The sequence below is a fragment of the Bombina bombina genome, chromosome 1 (genome assembly GCF_027579735.1).
Source record: "Bombina bombina isolate aBomBom1 chromosome 1, aBomBom1.pri, whole genome shotgun sequence".
NCBI classification, from domain to species: domain Eukaryota; kingdom Metazoa; phylum Chordata; class Amphibia; order Anura; family Bombinatoridae; genus Bombina; species Bombina bombina.
In genome coordinates, this window is record NC_069499.1 from 1227220744 (window position 1) to 1227243097 (window position 22354).

At 39.4% G+C, this 22354-nt stretch overlaps 1 protein-coding gene across 1 annotated transcript in view; it reads left to right on the forward strand.

Annotated features, from left to right (window-relative positions):
* Positions 1-22354, forward strand: part of SMPD3 (sphingomyelin phosphodiesterase 3) — a 492747-nt gene that overhangs the window by 375878 nt on the left and 94515 nt on the right. Inside the window, exons 4-5 of the mRNA XM_053700472.1 lie at positions 982-2554; positions 11711-11786. Coding sequence (XP_053556447.1) covers positions 1226-2554; positions 11711-11786 — 1405 coding nt within the window. The 5' untranslated portion in view covers positions 982-1225. The remainder of the gene's footprint in view (positions 1-981; positions 2555-11710; positions 11787-22354) is intronic.

Sequence of the window (22354 nt, forward strand, 5' to 3'; positions counted from 1 at the left end):
CTCTCCTATTTCAACAACTCCGAAATGAAAGCAAAAGTAGCAGATACAAAGCAAATATAACTAATTTATTATATGGAAGCTATAAAAATGACTGTCCAAGGAACCGCTAGGTAACATAGGAGGATTCTTTTGTTAATGTTTCTCACACAAGTATGCCATGAATTCATAGTTAATTCGGCTAGAAAACGCTTTATCCAATCTGCTTGGTAACGGAAAAGGTTTGGATTTCAGAATAGTTTGGATTTTGGAATATTTGCATCTGTAAAATGGGACAGTTTGGAGGGGGACGAACCAAGTGTAAACAACAATATCTTATGTCATTAAGCAATATTTACATGCCATAATACAGCTTATTTATGTGAGCTAACAGTAGTTTTATATCATGTTTAATACTTTTGTTATATATAGTACAGTTCTGCAATCAGAAACGTAACATGTGGCGTTTTAAATAACAATAGACCCTTATTTGCATTTTAGAACACAAAAACCAAACCAAAGACGCAGGCAGAGAAGATTGTGACTTACAGCCAGGGACATTTTTGATAATTTTATTTTTAAAATACATTAATTAAAAAGTTTAGATTTCAGAATAAGTTTGGATTTTGGAAATCTGGATTTGAGTGATTTTGACCTGTTTTACATATTTTAGGAGGACTAGCAGTATTGCACCGTAACCTGCTACAGTCATTAAATATAACCTTTAATCCACAATTTTTTGTTAGCCTTCTTTTAGCATTCATTATAAATTATTAAAATATCTCCACTAGTACAGCAGGGATTGTATTTGTCAGAGCTGTCATAAAACTATAAACATAACTGCCCTGTAGTCTTGCTTTTGAAACAGATATATTACATAGATACAACAGCATAAAGTGAGTTCAAATAATAAATGTCTTGTTATTATTAAGAATATGCATAGTTACCTAATGACTACCACTACTCAAGTAAGTAACCATAATTACTGTTTTTTTTTCTCTGCAGGATATCTCATGGAAGCATTAAGTATGGTGGCATTCTGGACGAAATGACAGTTCTCTATACACAAGTCCATCCTGCCCCTGAACACATCTTTGTTGACATGTCAAGGTGATACTTATCATTCAGTCACAATCTACTTTAGGGAGGGGGGTCAGGCTAGACTTACCCCCTCCCCCCCACTTTCTGCTCATCCAGTCACAGAGACATCATGCAGAGACTCCCACATTGTGGTTAAAACTAAGCTGAAATGGTTTTACACACGAGCCCCTTTCCCAGCAGCTTCCTATCATTTCTCCATTCCTTGTCCTGGGCACTGATATTCCCATGTTACTGGCTGGGAGATCGGCTCCTTGCGTCTTTTCTGCCCACCACTTATGAGAAACGGCAACGATCTGATGACCCATGCTACTTTCAAGCCCTCTGTATCATAATCACCACACCCATCTACTTGGCCCTTTTAGTTTCTTCCCTCCCTTTTGCCATTATTGGCTTTCTTGTGTGGTCACCTCTCCAAGCTGCCCGTCGACCATTCATCTATTCACGAATTCAGGACAAGACGCACACTAGTGGATCAAAGCTGTTGACAGAATGGAGAACTGCAGGAAGTGGAAGAAGCTTTTGCTTTGGAAGTGCCAATGTCTGTCTTTTGCCAGACTCATTGGCCAGGTTCACTAACCTCTTCAATACTCAAGCTCGGGCAAAAGAAATTGGAAAAAGAATACGCAATGGGGCAAGCAGGCCCCAAATTAAGATTTACATAGATTCTCCTACAAACACTTCAATTAGTGCTGCCAGTTTCAGTAGCCTGGTGTCCCCACAGGGAACTGATTCCACTCACAGGGGAGTCAATATCGGTATGAAAAGAACAACATCTATGGAATACAAAGGAGACAACTCTGGTGAAAACAGTAGTGAAGAGGGAAGGGAAGGGAAGAATGGTGGGGATATAGGTGAAGGAGAAGATAGCCCATGCATTATTCGTATTAGTGGGGATGATAGTGGACACATCTCTGACACAGAAAATGATACCATGAGTGGACATGTAAACATTGCATGCCTAGCAGAGACAGAACCAGATTTTCAAAAGAATCCAACTCCAAATCACAAGCATAAAGATGGGGATGGTGGAAGCCTGGACAGTTGTACTGCTTCTCGCGAGCCGCTGGTGAAATCTCGCATGGCAGACGGAACTATTGACCAGAGTGGAGTAAACAACAAACTTCTACACAAGGCATCTATCATTAAGAAAGCTGCAGCCCGCAAGAAGAAGCACACTGATGATATCATGGACCATGATATATCTGCATTCTTTCCAGCAAATCTGGACTTCCTCTGCTTACAAGAAGTGTTTGACAAACGGGCAGCAGAGAAGTTGAAAGAGCAGTTGCACTATTATTTTGAGCATGTGATCTATGATGTTGGGGTGTACAGCTGCCATGGCTGCTGTGGCTTTAAGTTCCTTAATAGTGGCCTCATGGTTGCCAGTCGATATCCTATACTGGAAGCTGTCTATCACTGTTATCCCAATGGAAGAGGAATAGATGCGCTGGCTGCAAAGGGAGCTCTATTCCTTAAGGTAACACCACAATATTTTATTTAGTATTATTTTATAATCCCAAGTGTGTTATTTCCAATTTATGGAAGTAGTAACTAATTTTATAAGCATGTGGAGAATGTCAGTTTTACATATTAATGAAAAGACAAGCTTGTTATTAGGTTATATCATCCATCACATGGTGCGGCTTTTTAAAATAGCCTCCCTTGTCTCACATTCTAAATACTACAAAATATGATTGTCCATTGCATCTGAGCAGAGCCTTTACATTGTGTGATGCATACATTAGTCTTTAGAGAGAAAAGAAGTGTAAGGGATGGAATAATGAACCAGTGGCTAGGAGCGTGATCACACTGATGTATAAAATCATTAACAGTGATCTCCATAGAAAATGTTGCCAGCCGGTTGTCATTATGAAATGGCTGTTTGGTTGCATTGTATAATACTTTGAAATATTATAACATTTTCTGTTATTTATAAATGTTAAGTAAGCTATCCAAAGAATAAATTAATTGCATAATTGAAGATACATTGATTTAATGATAATTTTATTAAATGAACATTGAAAAAATATTTGCTTAAATTTTGGCTGGGTGGTTAGTAATATTTATTTATATAGTTATATTTTGTTTCATCCAGTGTTCATTCTTGTTGGTTGATAACTAATTTAGGGCCAGATTACAAGTGGAGCTCTAATTTTTTGCTCCATCAAGCTCGCATTTGCATTGCAATCAACTTGTAATACCAACGCACATTATCATGTGCTGGTATTACTCAGTGGATCTCTCGATAACCGATATTTAGCACTCCATTTGTAATCTGGCCCTTAATGGGTACTTAAAATGTTACATGGAAAGTTAATGTCTAATTCATAGTTCTTTATTTTGTAGCCATTTTGATATTTTATTTATATATATATATATATATATATATATATATATATATATATATATACTGTGTGTATATATACAGGTATACATGTAATTCTACTCGTATGATATGAGTAGAATGACGTATATATAAATTAACATGAGTCATAACCTATTTTTATTTGGCTGATTGGGAATAAATATGTCAAGTCTTGTCATTCAGAAATGGTCAAAACTTGTAGGAATTATGATCCTTATTTGTGCTTTATGCTTGCTGTTTGATCCTTTTGTATTTGGTCTTAAATGGACAATCCAGCCAAAGTTGGAATCCAAATGGATGCATTTCAGTTTTGACTAGAAGCATTTCTGTAATATACAGGTATTAGCAAAATACTTCTAATAAAAGCTATAGCTGTTTCAAAAGTGTATTTCATTATGCACCGTGCACCATCATTTTAAACACAGTACTTGCTCAGAGAGCCTAAGGTGCTCGTACCATGTGTAATGACTCAATTTGATAATTGCTGACATGGTACAGGCCCCACTGGCACTCTGGGCAGCTGCAGTATTTAAAATGCTGGTGCACTAAGAATATCTTGCTATGCATGACATGCACGTACAGAAAATTTTTTAACACTGAAACAGTTATTACTTTTACTAGAAGCATTTTTGCCAATGCATATTCTGTATATAGAAAATATGTTTCTATTCAAAGATGTAATTCATCTATGTGCATTTAAGTTTTGTCTGGAATTAAGTAATGCCTACCAAATGTAAAGGTGCTCTCACATGCAATAAAGATCATTATACTTGATCTAAGCTGAGATGTCACCATATTATGATTGTATTCAAGCTATGAAAATGTATCATTTTTGGAGGCTGACAAATATACTTGTGATTTCAACCTCGTGTCAGCTTTTCAAATGCAAATATAAATTATTAATAAAACACATGCCTAATGTTACTTTCTCTTTCAAAAGATGCCATCTGTCAGAAATAAGATCTCTGGTATTTCTGGAATTCATTTTATACGGATAAATAAATAGAGCACCTTTAATCTGTGACCTCCTTCAAAATAACAAACTATACTTTTTTTTTTCTACTACTGAAAACCTCCTTTTTATAACATCCAGTAAAAAATGAGACCTCATACTACAAATATTTTCTTTTACCTTCACTAGGTTACTTGTAATGTTGATTAACCATTTAGCTGTAGAGCAAGGCTTCCATTGATTTTGAAGGATGAAAGCTAGAGGAATGTAAAAAAAAAAGAGTATACATTAGTAACACAACATCTTTATTCTGTAAACCAGTGGTTCACAAAGTGGGCAGTACTGCCCCCTGGGTTCTCAATGAACCCAAAAAACTCACTGAGGGGGCACTAATAAGCATAAGAGGATGAAGGGGGCATTGGGATTGATATCGGGGAGATAGTTGGAAAGAAGTGGAAGAGGATGCTAGTGGGCCCCTCCAAGTATCATTTTTGTAATTTGTTGTGCTTTATTCTAGATGTGCATAACAACTTTATCAATTTGTATTAAAAGTTTTTACTGCTCTTTGCCAAGACATCACCATGGCTTTTTCTTCTATGACAGTTCAGGTTTATCAGCAACTTACACTTTCTCTCACTGAGATAAATTGCAGCCACTTGTACTGTAGGCTTGCATTCTTTATTATGCTAACGCTGTACATTAGTTCACAGTAGATTATTAACATTAACTGCACCAATTAGAACCATTGTGTAGTAGCAGGAAACACAGGAAAGGTCCATTGTGCTTGTCTGAGTAGCTTGGTACACAGTCAGCCATCTATGGTTTTTAAGTCTTCTGACATCAGCAATAATTTGGTGGTGCACTACATAACACTTTGATAAGAAGAAGACACTTTCTATAATGTTGATTTATTAGTGCAGTAGTACAACTGTGCTCCAAGCGGTCTCAAACTATGGTGATATAAACCCCTGCTAATCCATAGATTGAGAAACTGGTATTACTTTATCAAGACCATCCATCGGATTAGCATTTTTTAAACAGTAATCACTAAGGGCTAGATTACTAGTGGAGAGGTAGTTTGCGCTCCTGCTCTCGTGTTAACTCTACTAGAAGCTTTTTGCGTTCACCAGGTAACGCACATATTACAAGTTGAAAGTAAAACATTTTCGCCTGAGCACTAACCCAACGCACGCAAAACGGAACTTAGAATATTGCGACGGTGTTAACGCATTTCCCTATAGACTTCAATTAAGCTTTAAAAGTGAAAAAAAAACTAGCACCCAACAAGTCGTGCAAAGCTGATCATGTTTTCTCAAGTTTGCTAACCCAACATAAAATATAAATATCTCACATTCCAGTGTTCTTCACATAGAATAATATGCTCTGTTTATTCATATATACAGATTTCTAGATATATCTGATGGGTTTTTTTTGTAAAATATGTATTTATACCTATATATATATATATATATATATATATATATATATATATAGAGAGAGAGAGAGAGAGAGAGAGAGAGAGAGAGAGAGAGGAATATCTACAATTTATAAATACATATTCCCCTATGTGAAGAACATGGAATGTGAAATATTTACATTAAATACATAGTTGAAACCTTTATTAAATATGAATATTGCATAAATATGATGTTTCATGTTTTCAGCTACTTGACTGCAAAAGGGCTCCAATGCACTTATATATATATATATATATATATATATATATATATATATATATATATATGTCAATATATGTATACATATGTACTTATATGTCTATATTTCTATAAATACATATGTACACAGATATATACATATAAATACAGGTAGCCCTCAGTTTACGCCGGGGTTAGGTTCCAGAAGGAATGGTTGTAAATCGAAACAATTGTAAATTGAAACCCAGTTTATAATGTAAGTCAATGGCTAGTGAGGCAGATAGGTTCCAGGCCCTTCTCAAAATTGTCATAAGTAACACATAATACATTATTTTTAAAGCTTTGAAATGAAGACTTTAAATGCTAAACAGCATTATAAACCTAATAAAATAATCACACAACACAGAATATATAATTAAACTAAGTTAAATGAACAAAAACATTTGCTAAACAGCATTATAAACCTAACAAAATAATCACACAACACAGACTTCACTTGCATTTTTCTGCAAACAGTTCTTTCTATGCATCCCAATCTGGACTGATTTATAGACAGGAAGATCTTGTTCCTTTGAAATCTGCTTGATAGCTCAGGTCTGGTTAAACTGATTAATTTCAGCTTGCTTGGCTTTGCTGCAACACAAGCGGACAGCTCCACCTACTGGCTATTTTAATAAATGAACTGCTTCTCAATGCTTTTTAATAGCAGTCATATAAAGCTCCACCTACTGGCTATTTTAATAAATGAACTGCTTCTTTTTTAATAGCAGTCATATAACTGGAAAAAAGGTTGTTATTCTGAAACGGTGTAAATTGAACCGTTGTAAAACGAGGGCCACCTGTATATATAAACATTATATAAGCATTCATCTCTATGTTAAAGCCCTTTGCCTGCCTTTTTTTTCTTCTAACACCTTAGACCTCATTTCTTTGAGCTCTTATAACTTTTTAGTTACATTTTAAAAAAATAATATTTATTAGACAGTTATGTGTGCAACTGTACTTTTAAATATATTTTTGATGTGTTTTGTGACACTTTTTTTGTTTTTCAAAACGGTTAACCAGAGCTCTGAGGTCGCACTATCGCAACACCCGTTAAATTCAATTGTGTTTAAGTGATCGTGTTATAAATGTGCCCCAAATGCCCCCAAAATACAGTGTAGTGTATTTTATTAAAAAATAAGGATAGCAGAATCTAGGCAGTATTTTGGGGGTAAAGGTAACGGGAGTGGGGTGTTAGAAAAAAACGGTACTGAAAAGTGTCTTTACTTTGCGGTCAATGGGAACTGTGTGTTCCCAAATATATATATGTTTATATGCTTATATATATATATATATATATATATATATATATATATATATAGATAGATAGATAGATATTTATGTGTTAATGTGTATATACATATATTAACTCATAATATATATGTATATAGTCATATACATATATATTTACACTTTACGCTGCTCTACTTACCCCCTTCGCTGTGGCATGAGATTAAGGCTCCTGTTGGAGCCTAAGGAAGCGTGCTCTCGTGAGCGCAATGCTTCCCAGCAATGCGAACTTGAGCTCGCATTCATATTGCTGACAACTTGTAATACCAGGGAACATTAGTGTGTGCTGGTATTACACAGTGGAGCGCATATAAACATGAAAAAAGGAAGGACATATAAATGGGCTGATTTTGACAAATGAGGCATCACAAGGAGGGTAAATTTTCACACCACTAGTCAGAACATATATTCATCTGTGGCTGCCATAGGGAGCAACACCCAAGCCGAGTGCTGTCTTCTCACCCTGTGCAGACATGGTACAACACATGCTTTAAGGGGCTTTGGGGCAATATTGTCTAATCTGATAACTGAAATACACGTGTGTTTAACAAGGGCTGCAGGGCCAGGGTTCCGAGTCCATGTGACTGACAGGGATGCAGGACCATAATGACTGCTCAGTGAATATGTCAGATAGGTCTTATGTGGTCAAAAGACTGACAGGGGCTGCAGGGTAATGGTATCTGATCTGTGTTGTAGATTACAATGGTTGCAAAGCTATAAGGTCTTAGGTGAGGTGACATGGGCATATAGCTAACGGGCAAGGGACCTTGGGGTATAATCAGAAAAATATGAATGACAAGAGATACAGGCCATGGGATCTGATCCGAAGTCCTATATGGGTATATTCCACAGAAGGGCTGCAATGCAATGGGGTTTTATTTGGGCATATGCCATCAAATGGATGCATAACCATGGTGTCTGATCTAATCTTCTGGCTGACAAGGACTGAAATGGCATGGGGTCTGATCTAGGCATATGCTTCAAATGAGTTTTAGACCATGGGATCTGATCAGAGGTTTGATGTTGGTATATCTTTGGCATGGGATATAGATCTTGGGATCTGATCGGGGGTCTTATTTGGGCCTATGGCTAAGAGACCTGTGAGGCAATTTGATCTGAGCATATGCTTTAGAGGATCTGCAGTAATTTGTGTTAAGTTCTGAGGATTTCAAGCATACAGTCTTATCTAAGTTGAGTAATATAGCTCAAATGATATGGAGGCCATAGTATTTTATCTGAGCCATGTTGTGGTTGACAGGGGAAGCTGGATCATGGGGTCTGGTCTGAGTTCTGATGTGAGCATATGACTATTTGCAACTTCAGGACCATGAGATCTAGGGGTCTATTAAACAAGGGCTGAATGACCCCTGTTCCCCTTGTTTCCGCGCGAGCTTTCAGGCTCGCCGGAAACAGGAGTTAAGATGCATCAGTCTTAAGACCGCTGCTCCTAAACTCATACGCCCCCTCTGAGTCAGCGTATAGAAATCCGCCCGATCATGTACGATTGGGTTGATTGACACCCCCTGCTAGTGGCCGATTGGCCGCAAATCTACAGGGGGCGGTTCACAAGAACTGCTGGTGCAATGATAAATGCCGACAGCGTATGCTGTCGGCATTTATCGATGTGCGGCGGACATGGTTCGCTATAGCGGATCATGTCCGCTCGCACATATATAAATAGACCCCCTAAACTCAACATAAAGCTTAGAGGAGCTGCTGGACCATGTGGACTTATCTGAACATATGGGTGATAGAGTGTGCAGGGCACTTGAGACTGATATGAATTCTGTTGCTGGCAATGGCCTGGACCTATATGTTCCAATAAAATATTGATACATTCTATGGTGCTGTGAGAATTTTTGGACACATGAATTCTGATGTGGCCATGTGGCTGCACGGATAGGCATTTCTTCAGAGGTATGATATCAGCAAATAGTTGACAGTGGCTACAGAGCTATAGTGTTTGATGGTAAATCTAATGTGGACATATGAATTAGCCACAGGGCCATGGTGTCTGATCTGGACATGTGTATGAGAAAGGGCTGCAGGCAATGTATCTGATCTGTGCTCTTATGTGGACGTGTAACTTACAAGGGCCTTAGGACATGGGTTCTTATCCGAGGTCTTATTTGGTTACATGGCTGGCTAGAACTGTAAAGGGTCCAGAAGCAGGATTTAGAGAGCAGGGACATGGAGGATAGAGATTGAAATGCAAGACTTTGTGACTATTCATGCATTGCCACTATTGTTCACAAACTCACAGAGTAGTGTGTCTCTTTGTATATGTGTGACCACCTATAAGTGATAGGTACACTATACTGCTATTTTTTACACTTATTGTATACTCAGTGACTTGTTAAACGAGCTGCATAGTAGTAAATGTAATGAAAATAAATTCTTGCAATTAAATAGCTGATTTTACTAATTGAAAGCACCACCCATAATGACAATTTCATTACCTAAGTATTGGCCTTTGTGTATAGGGAGAGAGATAAGATAAGTAGGTCTGCTCTTTAAATAAACAAATAAACCTAATAGAGCAATTCCCCGTACACTTAACCCCTTAAGCCACCAAGATGTAGCTACTACCTCATGCTGCAGTCCCAGCTGTCGGCTCTGACAGCTAAGAACGCAGCCAGAGGCAGGAGGCATCTACCTTCATATGATAAGGGAGTGCTGACCGTGCTACCGTTACCATATGAAGGTCGATTGTTAGATCGTTGTGGGAGACAAGTGGACAGCCAAGAAGTGGAGGAGGGAGGGGGAGTGGGATAGGCCCTATGCTACAGAAAAAAACAACTGATGGGAGAGGGAGGGATGGGGGACAACACTATGCAAAATGGGTGAGGGAGGGGTCCTACATACAATCGGTTGGGGGGGGGGAGGGGCGAATGGTACAGAAATGTATTGTGTAATAAATAATAAAAAAAAAACACTAAAAAAAATGTACAAACTAGTCACAGCTGACAGTACCTAAGATGGCGGCATCTAGTGAGGGGGGTTAGAAAGCTCTATGGGGGGTATCAGGGAGGTGGGTGGCTTAGAAGGGTTCTCACACTACATTACAGCAATGAAAAAAAAGAAACAAAAATACTGTACCTAAACTGCATACAGGCATACTCTCTGCCAGGACCTAAGATGGTGGTGACCAGTGGGGGGTGAAGGAGGGAAGAGATATGTTTAGGAGAGATTAGGTAGGGATCCTTACAAGCTACCCCATTCACTGCTGGGAATTTCAGAAGTGTGGTGCACAGCTACAATTAGCGGCCTTCTAATTGCCAAAAACAATGGCAAAGCTATACATGTCTGCTGTTTTTGGACAAAGGAGATTCCAGAGAAGCTTTTACATCCATTTGTGTCATGATTGCACAAGCGGTATGTAAATAATTTACAGTGAGAAACCCAAATTTTGTGAAAAAGTTAAAAAAAAATTAATATGATTGCATTTGACAGCTATACAGTCGCATGAAATATACCAAAATGGGCATAGATCAATACCTTGGTTTGTCCACTAAAAAAAATAATAATAATACATATATATATATATATATATATATATATATATATATATATATATATATATATATATATTTAGATAGGTAAATAAAAGAAAAAACAATGCTCTATTTCTGTTTTAATGGAGTGATAGCAAAAATGATAAAAATTCTCTGATCTTTTAGGCAAGTTGTTCTCAGAAATTACCAGTCCTTAATGGGTTAATACTCTGCAGCTGGTTATAGAATTCAAGAACACACAGTGATTGAAATCAAATTCTACAGTACAGTGTCTCTTTAAACACTTAGAACACACATGCTTCAATGACAATCCTTGACTGCCTTCAACACATGCAGCTGTAATTCAACCACCTGGCTCCTTACCTGTAACCTGCTCTTTGTACCTGTTTCTGCCTGCCATGGTCAGTCAGTCATGAGGGAAGGAAGTGTAGGAGAGTACCCTGCCAACAAAAATGTATAAGCAGCTATGCAAGTGTATGTTACAAAGAGAAGAGCGACTATGATGTGGCTTATTTCCTCAAAAATTTCAGGATATTACAGAGATGTTTTACTGGAAAACATTCACAATTTTACATCCCATGATGCCCTGGTACTTGGTATTTTTCAAGCCCTGACTTAGATGTGCCGTGTATGAGTTTATGGTAGTGTTGCTATGGTTGTGACAAGAGACTGATGTTACTGTGGGTTATGCTATACATTACTGATGCCTCTGTTGCAGAGTTTAAACAATGGTAGATTCCAATACTCAGAAGCAAACACTATATAGTAGGTGCTTTCAGAGCAAGTTTCTAAATGTTATGGTATTTGTTTACAGGTGCAGGTGGGAATCACTCCTCAGGACCAAAGAATTGTGGGATATCTGTCCTGCACCCATCTACATGCTCTGGCTGGTAAGACACTAACTTGTTCATTACTGAATAATCATTTCTAAATGAAAACTGACCAAAAGAACTCTTAGCTGTGTTTAATTAAAAGATGGTTTGATGCTTGCAAGGCCAGATACCTTCTCTAGGCTTTAACGTTAAAATAACCTTGGGTTAAATCCTAAAAACTGCAGAAACTAAAACTAAAAACGTATTCTCTTCTCCGTGACACCCTCCATTTCACGTTCACGACATTATTTATCTATCTGTCTATCTATCTATTTCGATGAATCTATTTATAAACTCAAGGTGAGTAAGGATAGAACAGTGTACTGCATTTTCTTAAGGTAAAAATCTGATTGGCTGATTGAATCAGCCAATCAGATTGAGCTCGCATTCTATTGGCTGTTCAGATCAGCCAATAGAATGCAAGCTCAATCTGATTGGCTGATTGGATCAGCCAATCGGATTGAACTTCAATCTGATTGGCTGATTCAATCAGCCAATCAGATTTTTCCTACCTTAATTCCGATTGGCTGATAGAATCCTATCAGCCAATCGGAATTCGAGGGACGCCATCTTGGATGACGTCACTTAAAGGAACCGTCATTCGTCTGGAAGTCGTCGGTGGAAGAAGATGGCTCCGCGTCGGCTCGTCTGAAGATGGCTCCGGATGGATGAAGATTGAAGACGCCGCCTGGATGAAGACTTCAATCGGCCAATCAGATTGAGCTTGCATTCTATTGGCTGATCTGAACAGCCAATAGAATGCGAGCTCAATCTGATTGGCTGATTCAATCAGCCAATCAGATTTTTCCTACCTTAATTCCGATTGGCTGATAGAATCCTATCAGCCAATCGGAATTCGAGGGACACCATCTTGGATGACGTCACTTAAAGGAACCGTCATTCGTCGGGAAGTCGTCGGTGGAAGAAGATGGCTCCGCGTCGGCTCGTCTGAAGATGGCTCCGCTCCGCATGGATGAAGATTGAAGACGCCGCCTAGATGAAGACTTCAATCGGATGGAAAACCTCTTCAGCGCCCCTTGGATGATGACTTCAATCGGATGGAAGACTTCTTCAGCGCCCCTTGGATGATGACTTCGGCCGCTGCGGATGTCCTCTTCTGTTCCATCGGTGGTCGGCTGGCTGAAGACGGATAAAGGTAGGATGATCTTCAGGGGGGTAGTGTTAGGTTTATTTAAGGGGGGTTTGGGTTAGAGTAGGGGTGTGTGGGTGGTGGGTTTTAATGTTGGGGGGGTTGTATTTTTTTTTTTACAGGCAAAAGAGCTGAATATTTCGGGGGTCTTTGTTATTTTATTAGGGGGCTTAGATTAGGTGTAAGTAGCCTAAAATTGTTGTAATATTTTTTAAATGTTTGTAACTTTTTTTTTTTTTTTGTAACTTATTTTTTTTTATTTTTTGTACTTTAGTTAGTTTATTTAATTGTATTTAATTGTAGTTATTTGTAGCTAATTTATTTAATTAATTTAATGATAGTGTAGAGTTTAATTGTAACTTAGGTTAGGATTTATTTTACAGGTAATTTTGCATTTCTTTTAGCTAGGTAGTTATTAAATAGTTAATAACTATTTAATAACTATTCTAACTAGCTAAAATAAATACAAAGTTACCTGTAAAATAAATATAAATCCTAAAATAGCTACAATGTAATTATTAATTACATTGTAGCTATCTTAGGGTTTATTTTACAGGTAAGTATTTAGTTTTAAATAGGAATAATTTAGTTAATGATAGTGTAGTGTTAGGTGTAATTGTAACTTAGGTTAGTTTTTATTTTACAGGTACATTTGTCTTTATTTTAACTAGGTAGCTATTAAATAGTTAATAACTATTTAATAGCTATTGTACCTAGTTAAAATAAATTTAAATTTGCCTGTAAAATAAAAATAAATCCTAAAATAGCTACAATATAATTATTAGTTATATTGTAGCTATATTAGGGTTTATGTTAAAGGTAAGTATTTAGTTTTAAATAGGAATAATTTAGTTAATAAGAGTTATAATATTTAGATGTATTTAATTAATATTTAAGTTAGGTGGGGGTTAGGGTTAGACTTAGGTTTAGGGGTTAATAATTTTATTATAGTGGCGGCGGTGTAGGGGGGGGCAGGATAGGGGTTAATAAATTTATTATAGGTGGCGACGGTGTAGGGGGGGCAGATTAGGGGTTAATAAGTTTAATATAGGTGGTGGCAGGGTCCGGGAGCGGCGGTTTAGGGGTTAAACAATTTATTTAGTTGCGGCGGGGTCCGGGATTGGCAGGATAGGGGTTAATAAATTTATTATAGGTGGCGGCAGTATAGGGGGGGCAGGATAGGGGATACTAGGTATAATGTAGGTGGCGGTGGGTTCCGGGAGCGGCAGTTTAGGGGTTAATACATTTATTAAAGTTGTGGTGGGGTCTAGGAGCGGCGGTTTAGGGGTTTATAACTTTATTTAGTTGCAGGGGGCTCCGGGGGCGCCGGTATAGGGGGTAGAACAGTTTAGTTTAGTGTGGGTGCTTAGTGACAGCTTATCGATAAAGCTGGGAAAAAGCAGAAGAGCAGCGAGATCGGATGAGTGATAACTATCACAGTCCGCTGCTCATCGCCCTGTACTTGGTGCGTGGCTTTTTGACAGCTTTATTGATAACTTTGGCAAGCGTATTCAGGTTTGCGGCGAGCTTAGGCGGGCGTATTGGGGCCGGCGATGGCAGGTAAGTAGACACGTTGATAACTAGAGGCCAATGCCTCTTTTAATACATGCTAATATTTTATAAGCCGCTGCCCTGTATTGTGCACCCATCTTTAGCTTGTTATCTATTACTACCCCCAAATCCCTTTCCTCCTGTGTTTGGCTAAGTCTTGTCCCATTTAACTAATACGTCGCCTGCTTATTTTTACTTCCAAAATGTAGAACCTTGCATTTTCCCGTATTAAATGTCATTTTTCCATTTACCTGCCCATACTTTTGGCAGGTCCCTTTGTAACGAAAGTTCATCCTGCGCTGACCTAATGACCTTACTTAACTTAGTATCATCTGCAAAAATAGAGATGTCGCTATTTAATCCTTGCTCCAAGTCATTTATAAAAATATTAAATAGAATAGGGCCCAGTACTGATCCCTGGGGGACTCCACTGATTACCTTTGTCCAATCTGAGTATGATCCATTTACTACTACTCGTTGCTCCCTATCTTTTATCCAGTTATTTATCCATGAGCTAACATTTTCAGCTATTCCCAGTCCCTTAATTTTGTGCATTAATCTCTCATGTGGCACTGTATCAAACGCCTTTGCAAAATCTAAGTATATCACATCAACTGATTCCCCTTTATCTATATTTTTACTTACTTTCTCATAGAATCTAATTAGATTCTCATAAAACCATGCTGATTAGAACTCATAATCTTGTTTACACAAATATGCTCATCAATATAATCTCTTATATTCCTTTCAAATATCTTCCCCACTATTGATGTCAGACTAACTGGTCTATAGCTTCCTGGATCATCCCTGCTTCCCTTTTTAAAGAGTGGCACCACATCAGCTTTACGCCAATCCTGGGGTACCATGCCTGAGGATAATGAGTCTTGAAAAATTAAGAGTTGAGGCTTGTCTATAACAGTGCTAAATCCCCTTAACACCCTTGGGTGTATTCCATCTGGGCCTGGAGTTTTATTTACCATAATATTATCCAATTTGTTCCTGATATCCTCTATACATAACCCAGTAAATGGTATGGGCTGGCATGTTCTATTTAGTTCCAAAGTATCATCCAATGGTTCCTCTCTTGTGTATACTGAAGAAAAAAACTGGTTTAGTATCTCAGCCTTCTCCCTGTCACTGTTAATCATGCAACCCTCCACGCATTTTAATGTACCTATATTGTCTTTCTTAGATTTTTTGCTATTTATGTACTTAAAGAACCTTTTAGGGTTAGAATCCTTTGCAATTAATTTTTATTTTCAGTTTTAGCTAATTTGATAGCTTTTTTGCATGCTTTGTTACATTTCTTATAAATATGGAATTTTGAGTCTGTACTATTTTCTTTGAATAATTTAAATGCCCTACATTTTTTCCTAATTTCTCTTAACACATTTATTTTCAGCCACATTGGCTTGGATTTTTTATTTTTATAACCATATGGTATTTGTTGACATCTATATTTATTTAACAAAGTCCCTTCTTTTCAACAGAAGATACCAAGAGAACTAAGAAAAATTGATCATAGAAGTAAATTAGAAAGTTGTTTAAAATCGCATGATCTATCTAAATCATTAAAGAAAATGTGTGGGTGTCATATCCCTTTTAACATTAATCAGAACTAAACCAAACAAAAGCATAATTTATACTTACCAGATTCATTTATTTCATGGTGATGAGAGTCCACGATCCATTACTCATAGAAATTACCCTTCTCTACCACTAGGAGGAGGCAAAGAGTCCCAAACCTGAAAAGCTCTATAACACCTAAACCCTTTCCATCTCACACATACCTTAGTCTAATGTATAGCCAAGCAAGTGAGGTAAGGAAAATGAATAAAAGCCATTAAAAGAAGCAGCGAAAAAAACTAACCCCAGAAAAAACACAAGGGTGGGGTCTTGTGGACTCTCACCACTATGAAAGAAATGAATTTATCAGGTAAGTATAAATTATGTTTCCATCTTAATTGGAGGAGAGTCCACTGCTTCATTCATTACTTGTGGGAATTAAGAACCTGGCCACCAGGAGGAGGCAAAGACACCCCAGCCAAAGGCTTAAATACCTCCCCCACTGCCCGCATCCCCCAGTAATTTGTTTGCCTTTCGTTACAGGAGGTTGGCAGAGAAGTGTCGGAATATTCTGAGTAGTCTCTTATTTAGGGTAGTACTCTTTGAAATGGGACTGGAGTTTTAAGTAGTCCTGTCAGCCTCTGTCCGGAGATGCAGGGAGAGTCTTTCTGTGAAACCATCCCGACTCAGTTTAACAGCTCCATTAGCAATCAGCGTTAACGAATTTCGCTGCCTGCTTTTCTTTTCTCAAGTCCATGTCAGGAGCGATGCTACTACCCTGTCACACTTGAAGGGCCGTGTTCCTGTTCCATGGCATTGATTCTGGTAAGAACGTTTCATTTATATATATATTTGATAAAGAAAGAAGACAGGGTCACAGTGTGGCTCCTTTAATCTTTATAGAATCTAGGGTAATACCCTCAGAAGGGGGCTGTTGAACTGGGGGATATTATTATGCATAATATTGTTTATTGTGTTTTTCTACTGCATTTGTGTGAGATGAGGCTCTGTCAGTGTGGAACACAGTTCATTAGCGAGAGTTTGAGGCAGACTTTTTTTTTGGCTTTTCCTTCTCTCGAGTGCAGGGGTGGTCCTGCATGGCACTCCATGTGACCGGGTGTGGCCTCTGCAACTTCCTCTTTCTCGACCTGCGTTCGAAGGAGACGAAAGCTGTTTCTTGTAGTCCGGGTCATAGGAGGTGGTGAGTGCCCCGGCCATTGGGATATAAATCAAGTCCGTAATTAAGGCGCAAGCTATGGAGGACTCTGATATGTTAGAGGATACTCCCTCTTTATCCAAACCTATTAACTGTGTATATTATGAGGAGGTTCCAGTCGATTCGCCTACGCAACTCTGTTCCACATGCTTTGACAATATTACTATTTCCAAAAAGAATAAGGTATTTAGTACGACTGAGCCGTCCACCTCTGAGGGCTCCCCGCCCGCGAGGTGCGTTACTTGCAATCATCTCCGATTACACAATATATGGGTTAGTCTTATGTACCTTTGAAACATATTTGAATTAATGTCAATATTAGTGACAGTGCGTGTTTGGTAAAGCCACGTTCCATGTTTTCTTTTCTTCTTCAAATTTTAAATTCTAGTATCTGATTGTTTAGCAAATTTTATTTCTTTCATGTAATTAGCAAGAGTCCATGAGCTAGTGACGTATGGGATATACATTCCTACCAGGAGGGGCAAAGTTTCCCAAACCTCAAAATGCCTATAAATACACCCCTCACCACACCCACAAATCAGTTGGTAGAAAAAGACTTCAGGCAGCTGTTTCAGTTTGATTCTTCTGCTTATAATTTCAGTTTTCTTCATTATAAGATTTAAACTTTATTTTGGGTGTGGATTATTTTTCAGCGGAATTGGCTGTCTTTATTTTATCCCTCCCTCTCTAGTGACTCTTGCGTGGAAGATCCACATCTTGGGTAGTCATTATCCCATACGTCACTAGCTCATGGACTCTTGCTAATTACATGAAAGAAAACATAATTTATGTAAGAACTTACCTGATAAATTCATTTCTTTCATATTAGCAAGAGTCCATGAGGCCCACCCTTTTTTGTGGTGGTTATGATTTTTTTGAATAAAGCACGATTATTCCAATTCCTTGTTTTTTATGCTTTCGCACTTTTTTCTTATCACCCCACTTCTTGGCTATTCGTTAAACTGATTTGTGGGTGTGGTGAGGGGTGTATTTATTGGCATTTTGAGGTTTGGGAAACTTTGCCCCTCCTGGTAGGAATGTATATCCCATACGTCACTAGCTCATGGACTCTTGCTAATATGAAAGAAAGGAATTTATCAGGTAAGTTCTTACATAAATTATGTTTTTTATAACTTAGTGAGCTTTTTTTAGTATTAGACATTTGGCTCATATGCGCCCTTTTAATATACACACACCAGTTCTTTTTTTCTTTTTTTTTTTTTATAAACAATTTTTATTGAAGTTGTGAGTAGATAAAACATACAGATTTCGTCCATATATAACAATTGCATCAAATCAAGTACAACAATGAGATGAACAGGCATTGACTAGGACACATTTTATGTCTTAATATGGTGACACACACCAGTTCTTAACACACTGTGTTATTTAATTGTTAGGGCTTTATCTTTGTCTTTTACATAGTTAATAATTCCCTGCTGTATAGCAATCATTAAAACATTAAACTTCATTGACAAGCGGAGTAGAATGTGGGACGTGGCTAATATCTGTCAGGGTTTTTTCCCTGTTTTGTTTGCCATGTGCTGCTGGCAGCCATTTTACTCACCTCTCTTGCTGACTATGGTGCATTGTGGGGGATGCTGCTCATTTCCTGCACTTCCTTTTATGGCCAGACTGGTGTGCATCATCTGTGTGAGACAGAACGCAGTCTCAGAATTGTGATGTCATCACTTATTATTTAAAGGGCCTCTGTTCAGTATGCTTTGCCTTTGCGTTGTCTCAGACCTATTTGTGAGAGTTCTTGTGTATTACCTGGCTGTCTGACGTCCTTCCTGGTTCCTGATCCCTGGCTTGTTCCTTACTCTGCTGTTTTCCTTGTTCCTGATTCCGGCTCGTCTGACTATTCGCTTTGGCTCCTGACTCGGCTCGTCTGACTACCAGCTCTGGTTTTGACTCCTGGCTTGTTATTTGACTTGTGGACTTTTTATTATTTTTTTGTTATTAATAAAGGTGTGATTAGTTTTACACTTCTCGTCTCAGTCTGATTCCTGGCACCCTGACATTACGCAAAGGCCATAAATCCTGATGGTGCTAATAATCCACCTTTACCTGCCATCATTTCCTGGATGGATGAACAGGATCACCGCTTGGATCAATTTGCACTAGCCCTGCAAACCCTGCTGACTCGCACTGCACATTTGGACCAAAGTGTCCCACAAGTTATGGCGGCTCCTGTTTCCGCTGCTGCACCTAGTCCTACCAGGAGCATGTCCAGTTCTGCACCTCTACCTCAGCGATATGGAGGCAATCCTATTCAGTGCAGAGGGTTTTTGAACCAGGTGGGCATTTACTTTGAGATGTTACCTCATGCGTTTCCCTCTGACAGAGCTAAGGTGGGATTTCTCATCTCGTTACTCTCTGACACAGCTCTTGCCTGGGCTAATCCCTTGTGGGAGACTAATAAACCTGTGATTTCAAATTACCCTGAATTTGTGGCCTTTCGAAGGGTATTTGATGTTTTGGCTTGCTCCTCCTCTGCTGCTAAACGACTCATGTCCATTCAGCAAGGTACAAGATCTGTTGCTCAGTATGCTATTTCCGTACGCTTGCCGCAGAGGTTGGTTGGAACAATGAAGCCCTTATTGCCGCCTTCTTTCATGGACTCTCTGATGCGATTAAAGACGAAGTTGCTGCCAGATATTTACCAAAGGATCTCGAGGCATTGGTGTCTTTTTTTTATCCTAATTGACATCAGACTCAGAGAGAGGCCCTCTTTCAAGGAGCGCTTGCGGAAGCCTCCTGTTCCGTTGTCTCCTACGTGTTCGTTCCCACCCATGCCTCCCTCTCCTCCCATGCCTCCTGGTCCCGAGTCACCAGGTACTGCTGAGCCAATGCAGTTGGGATTCACGCGTCTCTCTGCAGCGGAGAGGGCCTTTAGGAGGAGGGAGGGGCTCTGCCTCTATTGTGGGTTACAGGGTCACCTTTTGAAGTCTTGTCCTACACGGCCGGGAAACGCTCACACCTAAGGTCCTGTCGGGTGCAGACCTTGGGTGGTTTATCCTCGTCCCCGGAACCGCTTAAGGAGAAACCTTTGGTCATGGTTGTCCTTTCCTGGGTGGACTCCTCCATAGTCACCCAGGCTCTTGTTGACTCCGGTGCTGCGGGCTATTTAATTGACAGTGCTTTTGTATCAAAGCACTCCATTCCTGTTTTGCCTCGGTCCGTTCCGCTTGCTATTGAGGCAATTGATGGCAGGCCACTTCAGCCCGCACTCGTTACTCACGAAACTGCTCCGTTGTCCATGGCTGTTGGGGCTCTCCATTTGAAACCCTCCAGTTTCAGGTGATAAACTCTCTGCATTTTCCAGTTGTTCTGGGTTATCCCTGGCTCCAAAAGCACAATTCCAGTCTCAACTGGCGCAGGTCCGAAATTTTGTTGTGGTCCATGCAATGTATTTCCACTTGTCTTTGGAAACCAGTTAAAGCCTTGTGCACTTCTTCGGTATCTCAATTGCCAGAGGAGTACGGAGAGTTCCTAGACGTTTTTGACAAGGTGCGTGCCGGTACGTTGCCTCCTTACCGGTCTTACGATTGTGCCATAGACCTGCAACTCGAAGCCATTCCTCCTCGGGCTGGGTTTACCCTCTGTCTGTTGCAGAGAATTGTGCTATGGAAGAGTATGTTGCCGATGCTCTGTCGCAGGGGGATCATCCGCAAATCCTGCTCTCCTGCAGGGGCTGACTTCTTCTTTGTGAAGAAAAAGGGTGGCGAGTTAAGACCATGCATCGATTATAGGGGTCTTAATTGTCTTACCATTAAGAATGCTTACCCTATTCCGCTCATTACGGAACTCTTTGACTGCCTATACTAAACTTGATTTGAGTGGAGCGTACAATCTCATTAGGATCAAGGAGGGCCACGAATGGAAAACAGCATTTAAAACCAGGAGCGGGCATTATGCCCTTTGGCCTATGTAATGCCCTTTGTCCTATGTAATGCTCCTGCTGTTTTCCAGGAATTTATTAATGATGTCCTACGAGATATTTTGCAACAGTGTGTTGTGGTTTACTTAGACGACATCCTCATACACTCACCCACACTTGAGGCTCATCGTTCTGATGTTACATGGGTTCTTCAGAGACTACGTGAGAACGGCCTGTTTTGTAAACTCGAGAAATGTGAGTTCCATCAGACTCAAGTAACCTTCCTAGGTTATGTTATCTTCGTTGCAGGGTTCTCCATGGATACTGATAAGTTATCTGCAGTTCTGCAGTGGCCTCGCCCAGTTGGTCTTCAGTCTAATCAACGTTTTTTGGGGTTCGCCAATTACTATAGAAAGTTTATTAAAAACTTTTTCTTCCTTTATCAAACCTATCACAGACATGACCCGTAAAGAGAATGATCCACTGCATTGGTCACCTACTGCCATTAAGGCCTTTGATAGTCTTAAGACTGCCTTTGCTGCCGCTCCAGTTCTGGCTCATCCTAACCCTGTCCTGCCTTTCGTTCTTGAGGTTGATGCGTCTGAGACTGGAGTAGGTGCCCTCTTGTCTCAACGTCCTACGCCTGACGGTTCCTTGCATCCGTGTGGTTTCTTCTCTAAGAAATTGTCTCCAGCGGAGTGCAATTATGAAATTGGCGACAGGGAATTACTGGCCATAATTTTGGCACTCAAGGAATGGAGGCATCTTCTCAAGGGTACTAGCGTGCCAGTGCTCATTCTTACTGACCACAAGAATTTAACTTATCTATCTGAAGCATAATGTTTGTTGCACCGACAGGCCAGATGGGCGCTATTTTTGTCTCGGTTTAATTATGTGGTCTCCTACCTGCCTGGTAGTAAGAATGTTAGGGCTGATGCCCTCTCTTGACAATTTTCGTATCTGTCCAAGGAGGAGTCTGTACCTACTCCTGTTATACCTCCTGACCATATTTTAGCTACCATACGAACTAATTTGACTTCTCCCTTGGGGAGGAGATCCTGGCTGCACAAACCAATGCACCTTCTGAGAAACCTAGTGGTAAGTGTTTTGTTCCTGAGAATCTTCGAACTAAACTTTTGCACACTTACCACTATCCTAAAGCTGCAGGTCACCCAGGCAAGAACCAAATGATTTGGTCTGTCACTCGACAATTCTGGTGG